This window comes from Schistocerca nitens, chromosome 2, assembly GCF_023898315.1.
Source record: "Schistocerca nitens isolate TAMUIC-IGC-003100 chromosome 2, iqSchNite1.1, whole genome shotgun sequence".
NCBI classification, from domain to species: Eukaryota; Metazoa; Arthropoda; class Insecta; order Orthoptera; family Acrididae; genus Schistocerca; species Schistocerca nitens.
This window is the reverse complement of record NC_064615.1, coordinates 664,289,571-664,312,213: the sequence shown is the minus strand read 5'-3', so window position 1 is coordinate 664,312,213 and position 22,643 is coordinate 664,289,571. Positions and strand designations below refer to the sequence as shown.

Sequence of the window (22,643 nt, the reverse complement as noted above, 5' to 3'; positions counted from 1 at the left end):
TAGGCAGAATATTGAGAAAGTATCAAGTGAGAGTCATCTTTCGCCCTCCTTCCAAAATTTCATCACTGGTGGAATCCGTTAAAGACGACCTGGGCCTGCGTAAATCAGGTGTTCACAAAATACCTTGTGAATGCGGCAAATCATATATAGGGCAAACAACACGAACTGTGTAGGAACGCAGTGTGGAACACCAACGGCATACTCGCCTTCTCCAACCCAGCAAGTCCGCAATCGCCGAACATTGTATTTCCATAGACCATTCCATGAATTACAACGACACAAAAATTTTGGCCCATACATCAAACTTTTGGAGCTAGATTATCAATGAATCTGTGGAAATAAGATTGTCTGACAACGAGACTCTCATCAATCGAGATAGCGGTTATCAGCTAAACTCTGCTTGGAATCCTGTTAATAGAGAAACTTCGTAGTCAACGTAGTTATCTGCATAAAGATGAAAATCGACCTGATATCGATACGCCAAGCTTTCACCGTGGAGGGTGCGAGGCGCAGCGCACGGAGCTGTTATGAACGCGCACGCTGAGCAGCGCATGCGCAGTGTCACCTCAGCGCGTACTCGCCAGTACTACTACAGTGGCGCTCACCTGAAGATGGCCAGAAGAGTCTGCGAAGAAATATCGTGGCAGGACGTTACTGATATCCGGCAGTTCTCCCGTGTTTTTATGGAACATGTTACTTTGTGCTTTTCGGCAGTGCATTTGCACCGGCAACATTTGCATTTTGAAAAGCAGGGAGTGAGTCTTGACTTAATTGAGAAAAGGGTAAGGACGCAAAACCTGGATCTACGGTATTTGCAAGATTTTGTTCTTTCATTTCGCATTCCTGAGACGAGCTGTTGCCGACCGATCGATCGACAATACTTACCTGTTCACTAATTGTTTCACTGTCTACACCATTATTTATTGAGTGGTCCATTTCCCTATGCACAATTACGAAATTATTTTGGACATTTGTCACTTCATTACAAGGTAGTGCTGACGCGCTACACTCATCATCACTATCATTTCTCAATTTACTTTGTAGCCTAGTGTTGCATTTTTCACACGCCATGATTATCACAGAATTTCACATGATAACACAGAAAAACACAATTTGAAAAGAAAAAATAAGAAAACACATTAAAAATAGCAATGAAAATAATATCTAATTAATTTCAAACACGACTGCAAAATACTTGTTGCAGCTCCATATGCATGCCACAATTGCTTTGCTGATTACAATATTGTACAACAATGAAAAACTACAAAGGAAATTCTCTTTCAATTACACGCTAGCAGTAACAATAAATAATTTCTAATCATGCACTAATTATTCAAAATACCAGAAAGATCAGAAGATTCCAGTGTTGTGTTCTCAGATAAGGGTCGACAGATGAAACTTCTTTATTAAATATTTTACTTAAACTGCTGAGTGAAATTGAATGCAAGTGAACCTACTTTCTCTATACTTATTCTGATCATGTCAACACTGACCCACAATATTCTAGTGCAACACAACCTGCCTGCTCAAAAAAAACCTGACTTCAGATAATTAATTCAAAAGAATGGCCCTGACTAAAAATAAATCATAACAATAACATATACATTTCATTAAGCACTTACCTCACAAAAATCTTCATTACGCGAACTACTGCAATACAGCGAGCATCAATACTGCCAGCTAAATAAAAGATTCTAACTACTAAAGCCATTAACTACTAATAGACATGGCGTTAGCCCAGGAATGATTTTGTTGCAAACCAAATAATGTATTTTTTTACCTTAATAATGTGATATCCAGTTCAGACACAAACATAAATCGTCACTGACACCAAGTAAAATGGTATATAATCATGAATAATATTCAGTCTCCAGGTCGAACATGTACAGATCGTTAGCCTACGCTAGCACTTCAAACCTCTACCCTCCATCAATGCTAACTTCTCACATCTAACATCCATCACTGCTGGCGACTAACTTCCAACTGCCCAACACCACTGGCCAGTAACTTCCAACAACGAGTCCATCCAGCCACAGAGTCTCTTACAAAAAAAGCGCAGTCAGAGATCCAATGCAAAGCGCTACACAGCGCTGCCAACACAGAAGCAGCCCACTTACAAAGTATTCTAGTACACATTTGAAAAATTACATTAACTCATATGGAAAATGATGGAGTAGGGAAATCTTGCATGCGCCTGGAGGGGTTTAAGGGAAGCTAAATCTGAATGTCGAAAAGGGGAATTGAAATAAGTGCTCCAGACTGCCAATTCGATGCTTTGCAAGTTGCTCACATCATGTAAAATAGAGTTAACCGTTGGACTAAATTAAAGATCTCGTTACGAGAGTACAGCATTTTGCAGTAACAGTACTTTGATAGCGTCAGCTGATTAACGTGTGTCTCGATCTATGAAAACATTTACCAGTCACTATCTTAAGACGGTCTGCTAACGAATAGTATACGCCAGTACCAAACGCAGTTGTTGAAAATTATGTGGCATGGAATTAATTAAAGTAGTTACAACGATATGCACTTGCGTTGGGATGAAATTAATTTGTGCACCACATACATACTCTACCGTATCTTCCTTCGTCGTCGGCGTTGTCGTTGTTGCCGTGAGACACCGTTATACCAAGAGGAAAGGCGCGTCGATCTTAGAGCATGAGATATGATGACCTTAAGCCATTGACAACACACAACGGTCACGGTAGCACCTGATTCCAGAATAGCTGCAGTAGTTAGTATCTACAAACAGTCCCCTCTTGACCAGGTCCCCAAAATTTAACTCGTAACGAGAGCCCTCCAAAGCAAATTGTCATAACGATCGTCTATAAAGGCTTCGTACAACGAGAAGAAATGTTACAGTTTATGGAATAATAACAGATACGACCAAACTGTCTTGTCTCTTCTGTTTTATTTAACATAACTTCGTTCACAGTTTCATTTCGCATTCACCACTCATTCACCGAAACCCTTTGATGAACAGTTTTGGTTGCTTAACACCAACAGTTAATGATAATGATACAGCTTTTCTCCTTTTTATAAACTGAAGCCCGCTCTCCGCGAAATTAAAAAAAAAAACCGGTCTCAATACCGCGTCCCTCGTGAGATGCGAATAGACTTATCCCGGAATTGATCGCCCTGTAGGTGTACTCAATTTAATGACCACACTTCGCTATCCGCGATTTCGTGTAACTAAACGTCCATTTGTTAGTCTGATTATACACCGTAGCTATTTAAAATTCGCCCCTATATTTTCACAACGCACAATTTGCACTTCTTTACTTGTTTATTTCTAAGAGTAAACGGAAAAAAAGACGCCGTATCATCGGCTTATTCGATATAAAGCAAAACACCTTAATATGCCCAATTTTACCTCTTCTTATAGGATCGGCTACCTTACTCATTAATTTACTACATATTATTTCCAAAAACACTAAACAGGTATCGCGGTTATATTTTAATTGTATTCAAAAGCATGTTACTATTATGACCGACCAAATCGTAACAAATCGCGCGGCGTGCGTTTTTAACGATAACTTTACGCTATTCAAGTTCCTTTACAGCTATCTTGACTCGTAATGTTACAATACATTGAAATCTTGGTTTGTTTTCCCACCTATTTTCAAGCCTTATAGTGGTATGCAAAGGACTATTATCTTGCTGAAAGTTTCTGACAGTCTCCAAGAAAGATCCCCAAGTGTTGGTGAACTCGGTCTTTTACTATGGACTTCCAACCAAATCGGTCTAGAGTAGCTACCTCACTAATTAACGATTATTGAAAATACCGGAAATATATCTTCTGGCCACTGCCCAGTGCGTTTCGTGGATTATAGGGACGTGCTGAAAAGAAATGCCTCCGAATTTCTTATTCTGTTCTCAATATCGGTTGAGGTATTAGATGCCATGCATATTACTCGGTCGGCTTTCCGCTTCGATGACACAAGTGTCAACTTTTATACGTCGTTTGGAGGGACTGCAGTTGAAAGACTCTGATATTTTAGTGAGTTTCGATGTGGTCTCTCTCTTCACTCGCGTTCCTCTGTCTGATTCGTTGCGGTTAATTGAGGCTAGGTTTGGTGCTGAACTAACTAATCTCTTTCGGCATGTGTTGACATTCACTTACTTTTTATTCAATGACCAGTATTACGAGCAGGCAGATGGAGTTGCGATGAGTAGTCCGTTGTCTCCTGTGATCGCAAATTTGTTTATGGAAGACTTCGAGGAACGTGCGTTGGAGTCGGCGCCTTTGAAACCCACCTGTTTCTTTAGATATGTTGACGATACCTTTTTTCTTTGGCCTCATGGTAAGGAAAATTTGAATGCCTTTCTAGAACATCTGAACTCGATCCACCCGAACATTCGTTTTACGATGGAGGTGGAAGAGGATAGTTGCTTTCCCTTCCTCTACGTGTTGGTTAGGAGGAAGGATGATGGATCATTGGGACATGCTGTCTACAGGAAACGTACTCACAGCGACTTGTACTTACAGGCTAATAGTTGTCAAAATCCGGCTCAGCGTGAAGGGGTATTTCGTACCTTGGTACACAGGGCACACGTCGTTTCTGACGCTGAGACTTTACCAGCTGAGCTGTCCCATCTTGAAATTACATTTCGTCAAAATGGTTATAGTGATAGACAGATTGAACGTGCGTTGCGCTATCGACCAACTGTACATCGGGTGATTGATGATAATTCTGAGTCGATACCTAAGTCTACTGCCTTTTTGCCTTACGTAGGAAACACTTCCAACAAGATCGGTCGCATTTTACGGAAATACGATGTGAAATGTGTTTCTCGATCTCCACCTAAGATTAGAGTGCTTTTGAGTTGTGTTAAGGATGATCTTGGTCTGCGTAAGGCGGGTGTATACGTATTCCTTGTAGCTGCGGCATGGCATTTATTGGCCAAACTATCAGGACTGTGGAGGACCGATGTACTGAGCATAAACGGCACACACGATTACAGCAGCCAAGTAGATCTGCTACTGCCGAACATTGCTTGGATACTGGTCACCCCATGTTATATAATAATACCTAGATATTGGCATGCACGTGCAGCTATTGGGACAGTGTTATTAAGGAGGCAGTTGAGATTAAATTAGCGAGAAACCTCGTTAACAGGGATGAAGGTTTTTGTGTAAACTCTGTTTGGAATCCGGCGCTCTCCCTTGTCAAAAAACAGAGGGACAGAGTCAATGCTACCTCACCTGCGAATTCGTAGTCTCACTATCGATAGCTCTGGCTTTGGTCATCTTTGGTGGCACTACTGTTTAGTGTGTGTGTTATCTTTCCTGCTTCAGTCCGAGAACCGAGGTTTTAAATTTGCATGTACGTCGCCTGTCCGTTGCAGTTTGCCTTGAAAATGGCGGGGTGTTCTCTCGCCGAAATATCGGCGGTCGCTGAAAGTGTTACTTGTCTGAATTCCCCGAAGTTATTTGAATGTTTTGCTGTGTTCAATAAGAAAATCCCAGCGGCTAGTGGAAGCAAAAAGAAATGTAAAAATGGTCTCTATTATTCGAAAAGTGCTACACAAGATACATTTTGTGCAAAGGAATATTGGCCAACATGCATTAACTGAATGATCACTGTACTAAAAAAACGGCTTTATTGTTTTTTGCTTTAATAATAGCTTATACTCCTCCACATACGCCGCTCATAACAGCAACATTGTCATAACCTTGGGAACGACACATCGTAATGTCTAAAACGTCATTTTCCAGCTGATTAAGAATTTCGTCGCTTAGATCAGTGGCTTTTTTCCATTTGGAAGAAAAAAATTCAAGGATTACTTCTTTTACTTTCACTTTTCTACTATAAATTTTCATGAAACGAATAATCGCTTCAGACATCTGATCACAATGTCAAATGTTAACTGTGTTATCAAACATAATACCAAAACATTCACACTATTTAATTTCGTTGACAATCTTAGATTTTTTTTTATTCGCTAAAATATTTATAAATGCATTCTGTATATCTTGCATTAGTACTACTGGTGACAGTAGTTATTGAAGATTAAACCATCCAAGACCGCAGAATTTTTTCACCAGTAGGCATCACTTTGTAAAATCATTCCTTTGAAAGATACCTCACATCACTTTTTGTTTTTGATCCATGCCTACATACAGTGCCAAATGCCCCTCCTCTGTTTTGGAAATATTCACTTCATTTTTTTATGCTCGCAATGCGAACGTTATCGCAAACAAGGACGCTACAATGACAGACATCTCTCAAGTCCTGCAGTGTTTCATTTATGTTATCACAGTCTTTGATAGTAACAACATTATCAGTATTATCAAAGTCATTTCCAGCATTTTCTTCTGATTCGTCTTCTTCATGAGTTATCAGCAATCTATTGTCACTGTTGCCTTTGAAGATGAGCTGATCATCTCAATCATTCCTTACTCCAGCGTGAGAATCAGTTTGTTTTGGTGAACTATAGTTATCATCAGTTTTTGTAACATATTTCAAGATGGCGGCAGACATTCTCTGACGTGCATCAGTTTTAGCCTGTTTTGCTATTTTCTGCAGAAATCCACTTTTTCTTTTAGATATATGAACTCGAGGTGTGTTTATTTTATTCGGTCCTTTGAACATTTACCTAAAAAGAAATATTTTCAGTTAGTATAGCTGACCCTATATATTATATTACTTTGTGAAGAAAATGTACTAAAAGGCAGTGACAAACAGATACTACTTAATTTATTTTAATTTCAAGAAAAGTATTAGTGTAGTACTTCATTAAAACTTCCTAACTGGTAGGTAATGGCCTCTCCTAAGAACTACCTGTCTATTGCTGTACAGTATATGTGTCTTCCGTTTGCATGCATTTAAAGGTAACACAAACGTATTAAGAGGTTTCATTTTGACATTAGTCTTACTTGTACATTTACTTTATCGTCTTCCTTCAAAAACGTGTAAACGAGGTTCTACTGTATATGGTTCGATTGTCCGCGTAAGCTAGTTTTCCGAACACCCGTTTCCCCTAATTAATTCGGCTAATCGACCCTCTACTTTACTTGATCAAGCAGAAAGGTGGTCCCCTTAACAGCTTATTTCCGCGGAAATAATCGAAATATTCCGTGCTACACATTTTTGCAAATCAAAAATTTACATACTAAAAACAATATGGTAGTGTTGCTACCAGTTTCTGTTAGCATAAGCCATCCATTCTCAAAAATTAAATAACATGATTTATGACATGCTTGTGCTTGGTAACATAAGTCGCCCACACAAACCTTAACAGAAGCGGTACTGTCAGCACAAACGAGCTGACCATACTGTGGTTAATTGACAAGTGATTATTACCACTTCTGTTATGAGTTATGTATGCGACATGCGGCGCACACACAGACGTACCATTAATATTTGTGATGTAGCTTCAGAAAATAGACAGCCTGAATTATATCACAGTTCCTGAAGTGATGCCAATCTCCTATCCACTTACCTTGGTTTTAGTTTTCTACAAGATATCTTTTCAGGTCTTTTATAACACACTATCAAAATAAAAATGATTCGCTTTTTGTCAATCAGAGTTCACAACACGAAAGAAACGAGAAATGAAACAGCAGATAAGCAACACGAGTTTAAGGGAACCCAAATCGAGCTGCAGAGCTATGAAAATAAAAACAACAGAAAACCGGTCCAAAATAGTCTGTCCAATTCACAGTGAGTTGAAACTCTGAAACTGAGCCCCGCAGAAGCTGCTGTAGTTCGGCCTTCTATCACAGCTGACAAACCTAGACATCTATTGTTTGGAACGAAGCGCGGTTATTGGAATACATTGTAATAGTGGCGGCTGGTGGTGTTTGAAGTAGAGTGTTACACTGAAGTTTCGAGGTTTTTGAGGTGCTTACGTTCTTCGTTCGTGACCAACAAAAATATAAAGTGCAGTTACTCTGATGAGAAGACTTACCTCCGAAATATTACCCACAAAACAAATACGTGAATAAAGCAAAAGTGTTACGATTACTACTCGAATGTATTTGTCATATTCTGGGAGGCATACCCTAGCGGCTAGGATAACAAATTAACATTGTGGGAAAAGAGAATGTTGGGAGAACTGTTCTCCATAGAGTGGTGCTATCTCGCGGAGCATGTGGAGCTGCCTCCAGTCGGCTACAGCACCCAGTAATGTCACCGCAGAGCTACCAGGTGCTACAGAAAGACATGCACTCGACCCTGTTCCAAATTACATGGGCTGCACTGTCCGCCACAGAGATGCCGTAAGACGGCAAGTCCTCTGAGTTTGCTTCTAGCCCAGCTGCGTTTTTGAGTCCGTTATGAAGCAATAGAACATTTGACAACCAAAGGTAACATATTTCATTGTTGGTTGGTTTGTGGGATGGAAGGGACCAGACTGCAAAGGTCATCGGTCCCTTTTTCACGAACTTTAAACACCCACAACAAATAAAAACAAGCAACGGAGATGACAAGGGACGACACAGGACAAGAAAGACACAGACCGAGACCAGACAAAAGAAATTAATATAACACAGAGTGTGACAGTGGTTGGCCGGCCATGAAAACAAAAAGGAAAAGCCAACCACCAATGGACACTAAAAACCACAGTCTAAAACCATACGCCAAAGGCCAGACCCAACACAAAAAATAGGACAAACACTTAGGTAAAGCGATAAAAACCCCCTGCGCGAATGAAACTCAAAACTAAGTCTGCCATTGCAACGTCATCCGATAAAAGTGCAGGAAGCGTATTAGGCAGCGCCAACGTCTGCCTGAGAGGAGTTAAAAGCGGGCAGTCCAACAAAATGTGGACCACCGTCAAAGCCAAACCATAACGACAGAGAGGTGGGTCCTCGCGGCGCAATAAAAACCCGTGTGTCATCCAGGAGTGGCCAATGTGCAGCCGGCAGAATACAACAGAGTCCTTGGGAGAGACTCGCAAGGAGGAGCGCCACCCACCAGTAGTCTCCTTGACAGCCCAAAGTTTGTTGGGCGAAGGCAGGATGTGCCATTCATCACCCCAGGTACCAAGGACCTTCTGTCGCAAAACTGACTAAAGATTGCACTCCAAAAGGCCAATCTCCAGGGCCGGTGCACTGACAGTCTGTTTGGCCAGTGTGTCAACACATTCATTTGTCGGGATGCAGGCATGACCCATGGTCCACACAGAGACCACAGAGCAGCTGCAATGGGCAAGAGTATGGAGGGACTCCTGGATAGCCATCACCAGACGAGAGCGAGGGTAACACTGATCGATAGCTCATAAACCGCTCAGGGAGTCACTATAGATAACAAAGGACTCACCTGAGCAGAAGCGAATATGCTGTAGGGCTCGAGAGATGGCGACAAGCTCTGCAGTGAAAACACTGCAGGCAGCCGGCAATGAGTGTTGTTCATAATGATTCCCCAGAGTAAGAGCATAACCAACGCAACCAGCAACCATCGAACCGTCGGTATAGACCACATCAGAGCCTTGAAACGCGGCAAGGATTGAAAGGAAGTGGCGGTGGAGGGCCTCAAGAGGATTTGAGTCCTTCGGGCCCTGTGCCAGATCGAACCAAAGGCATCGGCAGGACACACACCATGGTGGTATATGTAGAGGGTCCCAGAAAAGAGGCGGAAGAGAGAAAACCTCAAGCCCAGAGAGAAGAGCCCAGACGCGAACTGCAGTTGTACACCCTGACCGGGGTCGCCATTCTGGAAGATGGGCAACCGAGTTGGGGAACAGCAGGTGGTAATTGGGATGCCCAGGCAAGCTACAAACATGTGCAGCATAAGTGGCAAGTAGTTGGTGGCGCCAGATCCGCAGTGGAGGGTCACCAGCCTCCACAAGCATGCTGTTTACAGGGCTTGTCCGGAAAGCGCCAGTGGAGAGTCTAATCCCACTGTGAAGGTGGGGTCAAAAAACTGCAAGATGGAAGCTAATGCCAAACCGTAAACCAGGCTCCCATAATCTAGGTGGGACTGAATTAACGCCTGGTACATTTGTAAAACAGTAGACCGATTGGCACCCCAGTTGGTGTGACTCAAGCAACGAAGAGCGATAAGATGCTGCCAGCACTTTTGTTTAAGCTGTCGAATATGAGGCAGCTAAGTCAATCAAGTATCGAGAACCAACCCCCAAAAGCCGATGTGTCTCCACGACAGCAAGAGGTTCACCATCAAGATAAAGCCTTGGCTCAGGGTGATCACTGTGACGCCGGCAGGAATGCAAAATGCAGGTTTTGGCAGCTGAAAACTGGAAGCCATGCGCTACAGCCCAAGACTGTGCTTTGCGGATAGCGCTCTGCAGCTGCCGTTCAGCATTTGTAATGCCATTGGAGCTACGGTGTAGGCAGAAGTCATCAGCATACAAGGAAGCTAAGACAGACGTTCCCACCGTCGCAGCGAGCCCATTAATTGCAACTAAAAAGAGGCAGACGCTCAAGACAGATCCTTGCTGGACCCCATTCTTCTGAAGTCTAGAGGAACTATGGGAGGCCGCTACTTTCATCCGGAAGGAACGAACCGACAGGAAATTTTGTATGAAAATTGGGAGCGGGCCCCAAAGATCTCACCCATGAAGCGTGGCTAGGATGTGATGTCACCATGTTGTATCATACGCCTTCCACATGTAAAAAAAGAGGGAAACTAAATGTCGAAAGCGGGCAAAGGCCATACGGATGGCAGACTCCAGGCAGACCAGATTATCGGTGGCAGAGCGGCCTTTACGAAACCCACCCTGAGACTGAGTCAGAAGGCCTCAAGACTCAAGTAGCCAACTCAACCTCTGGCTCACCATGCGTTCGAGCAACTTACAAAGAACGTTGGTGAGGCTAATGGAGTGGTAGCTGTCCACCTCCAGTGGGTTGTTGCCCAGTTTAAACATGGGGATTACGATGCTTTCCCGCCATTGCGACGGGAACTCACTCTCAACCCAGATACAGTTGAAAACGTCTAGGAGTAGTCGCTGGCATTCCGCAGAGAGGTGTTTGAGCATCTAACAGTAGATGTGATCTGGTCCAGGAGGCATATCAGGGCAAGCGGCTAGGGCACTTTGGAATTCCCACTCACTGAACAGAGCATTGTATGCTTCAGGGAGATGCGTGTGGAATGAAAGCCTCTGACATTCCAACCGCTCTTTCAGGGTGTGGAAAGCCAGCGCGTAATTTGCAGAAGCAGAACTCTGAGCAAAATTCTCTGCTAAGCAGTTTGCAATCGTGTCGGCGTCAGTACAGACTGCTCCAATCGGTGAACTCCCAGGTCGCGCTGACACGGGTCCGATAGCCATAAATTCGCCTAATCTTGGCCCAAACCTGTGATGAAGAGGTACAGAGGCCAATGGTGGAGACATACCTTTCCCAGCACTCCTGCTTGCATTGGCAAATTAGGCAGTGGGCTTGCGCATGGAACCATTTAAAGGCAGTGAGGTGTTCCAATGATGGATGCAGCTTATGACACTGGAGGACCCGCCTGTGATCTCTAATCTCCTCAGCGATCTCAGGTGACCACCAAGGCACAGTCTGCCTCCAAGGGGACCCGGAAGAACAGGGAACTGCAGATTTTGCAGCAGCAATCATGCCGGTGGTGACTGAGTGAACCACCGCATCAATCGCATCATTGGAAGGAGGCTCGACAATGGCAGTGGAGGTGAACAAGTCCCAGTCAGCCTTATTCATAGCCCATCGGCAGGGGCACCCGGAAGTGTGACGCTGTGGCAGTGACAGAAAGATCGGAAAGTGGTCACTACTGCACAAGTCGTCATGCACACTCCATTGGACAGATGGTAAAAGGCTAGTGATGCAGATCGAAAGATCGATGGCGGAGTACGTGCCATGCCCAACACTGAAGTGTGTGAAGGCACCATTATTTAAGAGAGAAAGGTTGAGCTGTGCCAACACTTGCTCAATGACAGTGCCTCGGCATGTTGCCACTGATCCACCCTACAGAGGGTTATGGGCATTGAAGTCGCCCAGTAACAGAAAAGGTGGTGGCAAGTGGGCTATAAGCACAGCCAAGACATGCTGCAGGACATCACCATCTGGTGGAAGATAGAGACTGCAGAGAGTAATAGCCTGAGGCATCCACACCCGAACAGCGACAGCCTCTAAAGGTGTTTGAAGAAGTACACACTCGCTGTAAAGAGAGTTAAGGACGTAGACGCAGGCCGGCCGTTGTGGCCGAGCGGTTCTAGGCGCTTCAGTCTGGAACCGCGCGACCGCTATGGTAGCAGGTTCGAATCCTGCCTCAGGCATGGATGTGTGTAATGTTCTTAAGTTAGTTAGGTTTAAGTAGTTCTAAGTTCAAGGGACTGATGACCTCAGATGTTAAGTCACATAGTGCTCAGAGCCATTTGAACCATTTGAACGTAGACGCAGCCTCCACTAGATATTCTCTCATAAGCTGCCCAATTCTTATAATAACTCTGGTAGCCAAGGTGGGTTGGGTTCGCATCGCCAGAAATCAAGTTGCCTGGAGAGCAATGCAGAAGAAAGGGTGAAGGCTGATAAGTTGTCAGAGCTCAACAAGGTGGTGGAAGAAACTGCTGCAATTCCACTGGAATTTCCACGGCCGAAAAAAGCGTGAAGGGACCAAGGAGGCAGATTACACCACTGGGCCATCTACCTCCACTGAAGGAGAGCCTGAATCTAGGACCATTGTGTCACAGGAAGAGGCAAGATTGAGGTCGTTGGGGGTCACCAAATTCTGCATATCGTCCTTAGATGCAGAGCTGGTAGTAACAGGTGGCACAGAGGCAACCTGAACCTCATCCTTCTTACCCAGTTTTTTCTTCTCCTTCTTCTTCCTCTCCTCCTCCCGTTGCTCCTTAGGTGCAATATGGGAGGAAGTCGCAGAAGGAGGGCCAGGGACAGACGAGGAGCAGGAAGCTCTCTGATCTGCCGCTCATGGCTCTTTAAGCCACTGACTGGTTTCAGCTGTCACGCTGGAAGGTAGACTTCCAAGGGACCCTTTCTGCGTGAGAGAAGCTGTAGGAGGCTTGTGTACCTCCGGTGGGGAGGCTGGATCCGATATCCCCGTCAATTTGGGGGGGGAGGGGGGGGTTGATCTCCCAAAGGAGGTACTTGGGGAGCAGCAGAAGAAGCAGTGATCCCCATCACGGACACGGGGGAAGAGTCGGGGCGACTCTGAGGGCTCACTGGAGGTTTAACTAATACAGGGACAGCCATTGCCAATGGGGGCAACTAAGTTGCAGTCGCAGCATATGATGTAGTCATTTGAACAAGATGAGGTCGTTCGTAATTCCTCTTTGCATCTTGATAGGTGACCTTGTCCAGGGTTTTTATCTCCATTATTTGCCGCTCCTTATGGACAACAGAGCAGTCAGGTGAGCAAGGGGGTGGTGCTTCCCACAGTTGACACAAGTGGGAGGAGGCACACACAGAGCACCCAGGTGCAGAGAACAAGCACAAACTCTGCATGTGGTGCTGGAGGCACAGTGAGAAGACATGTGGCCAAACTTCCAGCACTTGAAGCACCGCATAGGAGGAGGGATGTATAGTTTCACGTCACAACGGTAAACCATCACCTTGACCTTTACAGGTAATGAGTCACCCTCAAAAGACAAGATGAAGGCACCGGTAGCAATCTTGTTGTCTTTGGGCCCCCTGTGCACACACCAGGCAAAATGGACACCCCGTTGCTCTAAGATGGTGTGTACTCCTCATCCGACTTTAAAAGGAGGTCGTGATGGAAAATAATGCAATGGACTGTGTTAAGGCTTTTATGGCCTGTAATCGAGATAGGGATGTCACCCAGCTTTTCACAAACAAGCAACGCCTGCGACCGGGCTGGGGAGGCAGTTTGGATCAAAGTCGGCCCACTGCGCATTTTGGACAACGCCGCCTGTTCCCCAAACCTATCCTCAAAGTGGTCGACAAAAAACTGGGGCTTTGTTGCCTGAAAGGTCGCTTCATCAGTCCTGCTGCAAACTAGGTACTGAGGCGAATATGGCTCGCGAGACCTGGTCGCCCTGTGGTCCTCCAAAGGTGTGGCCAGGGAGGTGAACGATCGGGAATCATAACTCGCAGCATCAAAATCATTCCTTACTCGCTTTGAGACTGCTGGGGCCGAGCGACCACCAGCTTGAGTCACCTTAACCCGTTTCATTGCGTGTCATCCGCCCTGATGCCACCCACTCCGACCAGGGGCTCTCCCCACAGGTCCCACCCAGCCTCAGCAAGGGCCACCTGGCGGGATGGCCATTGCCGGGAGTCCTGCTGCCCCAGAAAGGATGGGCACCTACTCCTTGGCATACACGGGGAGGTCTCAGCTCTGGCATCAGCAGTGCAATCCCTGTGCTGTCAGGGGGCTATCACGAAGAGGATACATGGCAACCCCACCACGACGGACTGGCTACCGCGCTGGATTTTGGGTGCCGAAATGGTCCAGAATTGTAGTGGGCGCGAAGGATGGGACGGCGCAGGAGATGAGAATTAGGCAACCCATAAGACGGTGGGTGCAAAGCCCGCTACACGACAGTAAGTAGCATGCAAGATCTTTGTGCATGATGGACAAACAAAAAACACCACTTAAGGCGTCCTTCCCAAATTGGCGCGCACTATCAACAGAAATTTGGAAAAGGTGGAGGTCAAACCCGAGAGGAGGCCATCACAGAAAAGTTGAATCGTTGGAGATTCTTTTTAGTCGCCTCTTACGACAGGTAGGAATACAGCTGGTCTATTTTTAGCCCCGGACCTGGAGGGGGGAGCAAAATATGTTCTTAGCATTTTCGAGAAGAGGACATGGATGGCTGGATCATCAGTTTCGTCATTCCGTACTAAGGAAAATGCGCTATTACGAAAGTAGCCTTTTCACATCACATATTTCGCTCCTCGGTTATTCAAAACGTGTAACAAAGGAAAGTTACTTTAACGCGGCCGGATGCGTCGTACTACTGGGTCAAATATGCCCTTAGGACCAGAAAAAAGTATGGAAATGCCTTCCCGACATTGTGTTATTCCAGAAAGTACTGTAAAATTTGCTACTTAAAACAGCTATTGCGTGGAGACAGGGACACGAGAGAAATTAAAAAGAAGAAGCAATTATGAACGATAGTTTCAATTTAAATCGCAATGTCTAAAGATTTCTCTCTGTTGAGAATGACATGCCGTTTTCTTCTTGGGAGGAATTCCTCGATACAGATACCAAAGGTCAGATATTCTCCAATCTCATATTCTCTTCGTTAGGCGGCAGCGTGGAACTGTATGGAACGCCTTCTGAAAGTCAAGGAACACAGTACCAACTTGGCTTCCAGTATGTACTGTCTTGGGGGTTTTCGTGGACTAACAGAGCGAACTGGCTTGTACAAGATCGTTGTTTGGTGAGTCAGTGTTGATTCATACTAACCAGAATTTCGGTCTCCAGAAAAGTCTCGTACTCGAGCTTAAAAAGTGTTCTAAAATTCTACAACTGTCAGATAACGGCGATAAAGGTTTACAATTTTGTGCGCCTGTATAACAACTCATCTTGAAAAAGAATGAAGTGTTCAATTTTTCTATAACTAGAAACGCTCCGCCCCTGCCGCTAGAAGAGGAACAAGTTACTTCGCATATTCTATGGGGAATCGTATTGGTATCACGTCAATGCCAGTGGCCTTTCCTCTGTTGAGTGATTTTAAGTGATTTTTTTTTCAATTCGTCGGTCACTTATTTAGATATGTTTCATTTTAACTTTTATACGGTGACTGAAAGGAGGAATACCAGTACACTCTTCCTCTTTGAAACAATTTTGGAAAAATGAACTTAGTATTGTGGCGTTCTCTATGCATGGTCGTTTGGTGTCATTTTGGTCGCAGAGCGCCTGGACAGATGGCTTTTTCTGTTTCCAGATTTAATATAATATTAAACTTCTTATGGTTTACAATCAAATCGATAGACAGAATTTTAGTTTGCAATTTGTTGAACGATTCGCGGACATCTGTCCTTGGCCACATTCTGACTTCGTCGAGGTTTTACTTCTCTATGAAGATCTGACTACCTTTAAATCTGTGGTGAGCTTATTTGCTCTGGAAAGAGTCTTTTAATGCGGCTCTTGACCCATGGCGGGCCTCTCACATTCCTCGTAACATTGCTCAGCACATTTCTATTATAATTATCCATTGAGAAGATTTTACTGACAATAAGCGACAAAATCTCTAACATGCAACTTTAGTGAATCATCACTGTCTTGCAATATAAAAATTGCCCATTGTGTAGCAGTTGTAAAGGGTGATCAGAAACAATCTGAAGAGCTTGTAAGGATGTTGCAAAGTAGATACCGTTGAGAAATTATTGTAAAGAAAATAATCGATACGTTGTGCCATTTCTGAGTTAATTAGCACTGAAGTTAGACAATCAGGTCGATGCGTGCGCAAATTCAAGCAGCCCGCCAGAGACGGTGTTGCCAAACGCTTTCTTCAAATGTTCAAATGTGGGTGAATTCCTAAGGGACCAAACTGCTACGGTCATCGTTCCCTAGACTTACACACTACGTAAACTAACTTAAACTAACTTAGCGCTAAGAACAACACACACACCCATGCCCGAGGGAGGAATCGAACCTCCGGCTGGAGGGGCCACGCAGTCCGTGAGGACGCATCAAACCGCGCAGCGACTCCGCGCGTCACGCTTTCTTCGTTTGATTTCCTAAAACTGAGCAAGAGAGCAATGCAAACGTTGGACATGGGTCGGTATTAAGGGTCCAACCCGAGCCAAAGGCTGAGCAGTCTCTTTTACTATCATCTACACTATGAGACTGTATACTGTCTTCATTACAAGAATAAACCTGATGTAAACATTACAACATTCCGTGTTTGCTGGAATCTCATAGGATTTCGTTTCACGTGGAGCTGAGGCCAAGTTGTCTCAATTACAGTCAAGGTCAATAATACGTTAGGTTTTATGCTGTGCGTTACGCTCTCGTCGTCTGAGCAATAATGCGGGACAACAGTTTTATCGGCTCGTTTTAACTTGGACGGCACATGCCAGCCGACTGGTCCAACTTGCCTGCAATGACGAGAGCAGTTTCAGGTAAGACGTAAAAAGAGACGAGCAGAGAAACAATACAGCTTCGAAAGCCATTTGATTTTTAACAGACTTGGGCAAAACTCCAGCAATACCACACGCTTCTTTGGAGGCCAGACTGAAACCATAACATGCCCCCTTTCTCAGCCAACATATTATCGTAGTTGAAAACAAGATTGATGCAAATTCCTAACTTAAACACAGCCTGTGCTATGTGTGTCTTAAACTATATCGCAGTGATGTCATTATATAGTTAAATATTGAAGCCACTGAAGGCACTACTTACAGTCATTCGTCTGGTAATCTCTGAACTCTTTCCGTACCAGAATCCGAGAAATACATTTCAGTACTGGAAGTGTCATCGACGACGTTAATTACGAGTCGATCAACAACAGAATGCACGAAGCCATTCAAGCGCCACATTTTGTCCTCGTCTCTTATGACGTGCCGTTCTGTATCCCGCAAGCGTTCGGCAGTGATGTGTGACAACGTTCCGTGCATTATTAATTCCAGTAAGTCTGGCTGCTTAAATGTCTTGTTATTTCTTGCGACAAATACCTTAACGTGGCTCAGATTAGTTCCTACTGTACGGTGGCAACTGTAGAAATGCAGGATTTATATGGTGTGTTCGAAGCCGTGAGAATTGTTTTCCATATTTCTACGACGCTTAACACTCTGGCTCGTGTAACATCACATCTGTGGTATAAAACAATGGACACAGTCCAAATAAAGAGTATTTGATCTTTCACTTTTGTGCGTAAAATTTGTCATGTTCTCTTAATTTAAACAACATTTATCAACAATCTTTTATAAAATATCAATAATTTGCAATGAAAACAGGAATATTGTGTGCAGTAGGTAATTAGAAAGAATCAACGCACATTTTTCATACAAATGGTGAGTAGATGTGTGTTTATTATCGTGTATTTGATGAGTTTTATATTTAAAAGACGTAGGTATTCCAAATTGAACAAAAAAAGCTCAAGGTGAGATTTGAACCAGCGATCCACGGACGTCAACTTCGTACAGTATTCTACAACGCTACCAATTCCGTTGACTAAAATGCCCTTATTTTCCGAACACTTCAAAGGAGATTTTTTTTCTGTAAAATTGTGAAAAACATTAAGAGCAATGTCTTTCTCGCCACTTTTTAACAGTGTTCCGCCCGCGTTTTTCACTGCGACGCAGAAAGCAGCGTCAGCTATTTTTACACTACATATTAACAGTGCTACAATCACAGTATAACCTAGAGAGATGCGACTGTGCACGATTTTTGGAATAAAAACAACATACAAAATGATGACTAACGGAAGCACTGATGGCTGTTAACACATTAAAATATCTTAAAGTTTCATTTACCGTAACACAGTAACAAGATGTCTAATACATGAGTAGGACCTACTTCCAAGAGCGTAACACCACCAGTGTACGTGTGCCATGGCTGCTAACCAATCATCGCGTTTATGTTAGTTTGCATCAGGATTATTTTTATGACGAACAAAGTATAACTATATCTGGTGGGCCACCTGAATTCGCACATGCAACGTCCTGATTGGCTAACTTCAACTCCAATTAACTCAGAAAAGGCGCAAAGTGTCGAAGTTTTTCCTTAACAATTATTTCTCAACACAACCTACCCTGCAGACTGTTTCTGACCACCCTGTATAACAAGTCAATCTCTATGTATCCTTTCGATGCCTCCAGTAGTCCAGAGGCTGTAACTGTCAATGCATTAATGCCCAATAAAGCAGCCCGTGTTTGATTCATGAAACGACTCAAATCTAATTATTTGCTGTTGCATGTTTATAATGACTAAAAACTAATTATTTTTTGTTTCATGTTCATTAAAATATGTTCCTGAATGCAAATATTATCATGACTGACTTTGGAATACACTGAAATAATTTCATTAACATGGTTCTTTATTTCAGATTCATAATTTGAACAATCACAACTAACAGTGGACACATCCCATGACTTCGCAGAACTCACTCATAACTACGATTACTGGCCTTCCATGGTGCCAACAACCTCTAAATTCAATCTTACATCAACGATACATATTTTCTCTACTAGGATGGAAACAAAATGTTCTCTGTGATTTTACGATTTTATCAACAAAATTTTTTTGCTCATATAAAAATGTGTTTCGTTATATTATTTGTATTTAAATTATATGTTACTTCACCCATTTTTATTTAAACTGAATGTAGTAAATGCAAGGATGATTAGGTTCCTTCTTTTGCATAAAAGCATACCGAATATTCTCTATATAGCAGATAATATAAAGAAATAGAAATAACGGATAAATGCAATAGTAAAAGCAATAATAAACTGAGCTCCCCTGCAAAAATAACTTACCGCGCAAATGCGACCAAAAGTGCTATCGGACTATTCATAGAGACCGGCATCCATCGATTCAATTTGGACAAAGAAAATCAGCTTAGGGCTGTCACACTGTTTTGTGTGTTGCGCAGTAGTCTTGAAAGTTAACTTCACGAGCTGGTTCGTTGACTAACTGCCCAAGATAATTTTTGGATAAAGCATTTAGAACTACATCGCATGCACTCATCTCTTGAGTCTCCCAGCCTATAGCTAGTAAGTTGAAATCTCCCGCTAATATTACAACGTGACTAGGAAATGTACATGAGAATTTTTTCAAGTTCTCTCTGAAATGTTCCCCCACCGCAACAGCTGCGGCGTGAAGTTCATAAAAGCAACCGATTAAAGAGTTGATTCACTTTCACCATGTATCTTTACCCATGCTATTTCGCATTCGAAGTCCTTAGTAATCTCAACAGATTTTATGCTATTATTTACCATGAACCTGCCTCCACCACCTTTATGATAATAATATCATTAGAAAATGAGCTTATAACCAACAAAAATGGCTCTGAGCACTATGGGACTTAACTTCTGAGGTCATCAGTCCCCTAGAACTTAGAACTACTTAAACCTAACGAACCTAAGGACATCACAGACATCCATGCCCGAGGCAGGATTCGAACCTGCGACCGTAGCGGTCACGCGGTTCCAGACTGAAGCGCCTAGAACCGCACGGCCATACCGGCCGGCTATAACCAACAAAGTAGGTCGTGTAAAATAAGATGTGAAATATAAGCAAAAGTGCGATGTCTTGTGTGACAGAAATTTTCATTTATGTCACTCCTCGGGCTGAAATTAATTTCTTTGTGGTTTCAACTATATGCTATAGAATTCCCAAAGACTATGAAAGGATATCTAATCAACAAAGGACAGGGAATAGGGAAATTTAACATAAAATCCTAGAATGGAAAATACAACAACAGTTAGCAACTCTTATTTGTTGTCAATGAATGTTGCATATGAACGTTTCAGTTCACAGAGGTAGGCCGGCGTTCCGAACAACCAAGTGAAATACTCCAATGAGAAAATTCGGAGGTTTGAGTAACAGCCGTGCAAAAATTAGAAATTCTTAAAATCAGAAAAGCTCAAAATTGAAAATAACTTTCAAGCGGGTTAAGTCCATAGGCTGAGTTTGGCCTTTTCGGATGTCACCGGAAAGCTTAGAAAGAATCCACCAAAGAAATGTTTGTGTCTCCATTATAATGTACATATGTCTTCTATGTGAGCCATAAATGTTTTACAAATTTATCTGCTGTCACTTGCAGTGAGTGGAACTGACAACTGTTGTCTTCCGTGCTGCAGGGCCCCTACTTCATAGACATGGAGGCTTTCGAGCCGTGCGATGACATCGGAACGCTGGGCATCAACTTCGAAGTCCGCCTCATTGTGGACTCCGACAACAACACCGTCTACGAAGGAGACCTCACTTTTCCGTACGACTTGAGCGATCCAGAGATGACGGCAAGTAACCTGACTCTAAAAAAAAATGGCTCTGAGCACTATGGGACTCAACTGCTGAGGTCATTAGTCCCCTAGAACTTAGAACTAGTTAAACCTAACTAACCTAAGGACATTACAAACATCCATGCCCGAGGCAGGATTCGAACCTGCGACCGTAGCGGTCTTGCGGTTCCAGACTGCAGCGCCTTTAACCGCACGGCCACTTCGGCCGGCACCTGACTCTAAAATTTGTCGCTCTGCTATGTGATGATCTCATGTGCGACGCTACGTTAAGTGCAAATCAGAAACTGAGAAATTTTGAGGAGTGGGTATAACAGACGGAATACTTACTACATACTATTGGCTTAGGAAAGAAAAGGAAAGCACCGCCGATCTGGCCACAGGTGGGAAAATCGAGTCCGACCGACCACTGTTGCATCTTAAGCCAAGAGTGTCATCGAGATATGGTATGGAGGGGCAGGGGGTCAGCCCACCGCTGTCCCGGCCGTTGCAGGGTTAGCACACCTGTTGCTGCTGCTCCTCGGTTAGTAGCACCTAAATTGGCATCGCGAGGCTGACTGCACACCGTTCCAGGCCTCCTTTTTTTTTCTTTTTAAATCATGAGTCTCCTCACTGGTTTGATGCAGCCCGCCACGAACTCCTCATTTGCGCCAACGTCTTCATTTCAGGGTAGTACCAGCACCCTACGTCCTCAACAATTATTTGTTGAGTGGATTCAAATCTCTGTCTTCCAAATCTCTGTCTTTTAGTCGCTACAGCTCCCACTAGTACAATAGTTTCATGAAGTCGTAGGACATATTCTGCCATCCTGTCCTTTCTTGGTGTCAGTGTTTTCCATGTGTTCCTTTCTTCATCGATTCTGTAGACACACTCCTCGTTCTTTTTGTTATCAGTCCACCCAATTTTCAACATTCTTCTGGAGCACCACATCTCAAACGCTTCGATTCTCTTATGTTTCGGTTTTCCCATTGTCCATGATTCACTACCATAGAATGCTGTGCTCCAAACGTACATTTCCAAAGATTTCTTCATCTAGTTAAGGCCAATGATGCCCTCCTTACCTCGGTCGTCTTGGGTTATTTTGTTCCCAGGATAGCAGAATTCCTAAACTTCGGCTACTTCGTTATCACGAGTTTTGATGTTGAGTTTCCCGCTATTCTCATTTCTGCAACATCTCTTTCTCTTTTTCCGGTTTACCCTCAGTCGATATTCTGAATTCATTAGATTAGTCATTTGGTCCAACAGGTCCTGTCGTTCTTCTTCACTTTGACTGAGGGTAGCAATGTCAGCAGGCAGTCGTATCATTGATATCTCGTCACCCTGTATTTTAATCCCATTCATCAACCTTACTTTTATTTCTGTCATTGTTCGTTCGATGTACGGATTGAACAGCAGGGGCGATAGATTGCATCCCTATCTTACATCTTTTTTAATCCGAGCACTTTGTTCGTCTTTCAGTCTTATTACTCCCCTTTCGTTCTTGCACATGTTGTATATTACCCTCCTTTTCATATAGCTTACTCGTATTTTTCATAGAATTTCGAACATCTTGCTCCATTTTACATTGTCGAACGCTTTGTCTAGGTCGACGAGTACTATAAGCGTGTCATGATTTTTCTTCACCTTTTCCTCCATTATCAGGTGCAACGTGAGAACTGCATCTCTGGCGCCTTTAACTTTCCTAAAAGCAAACTCATCGTCATCTAACAAATTCTCAGTTTTCCTTTCCAATCTTTGCATGTTGTTCTAGTCAGAAGCTTGAGCTGAGTGTCTGACAGTTTCTGCAATATCTGCCATTGCTATCGGCGATACTGAGTGAATATTTTTCCGAAAG

At 43.5% G+C, this 22,643-nt stretch overlaps 1 protein-coding gene across 2 annotated transcripts in view; it reads left to right on the top strand.

Annotated features, from left to right (window-relative positions):
* Window positions 1-22,643, top strand: part of LOC126234544 (uncharacterized) — a 187,482-nt gene that overhangs the window by 43,773 nt on the left and 121,066 nt on the right. For both annotated transcript variants that reach the window (XM_049943241.1, XM_049943240.1), the window contains exon 2: window positions 20,651-20,809. In XM_049943241.1, coding sequence (XP_049799198.1) covers window positions 20,651-20,809 — 159 coding nt within the window. The remainder of the gene's footprint in view (window positions 1-20,650; window positions 20,810-22,643) is intronic.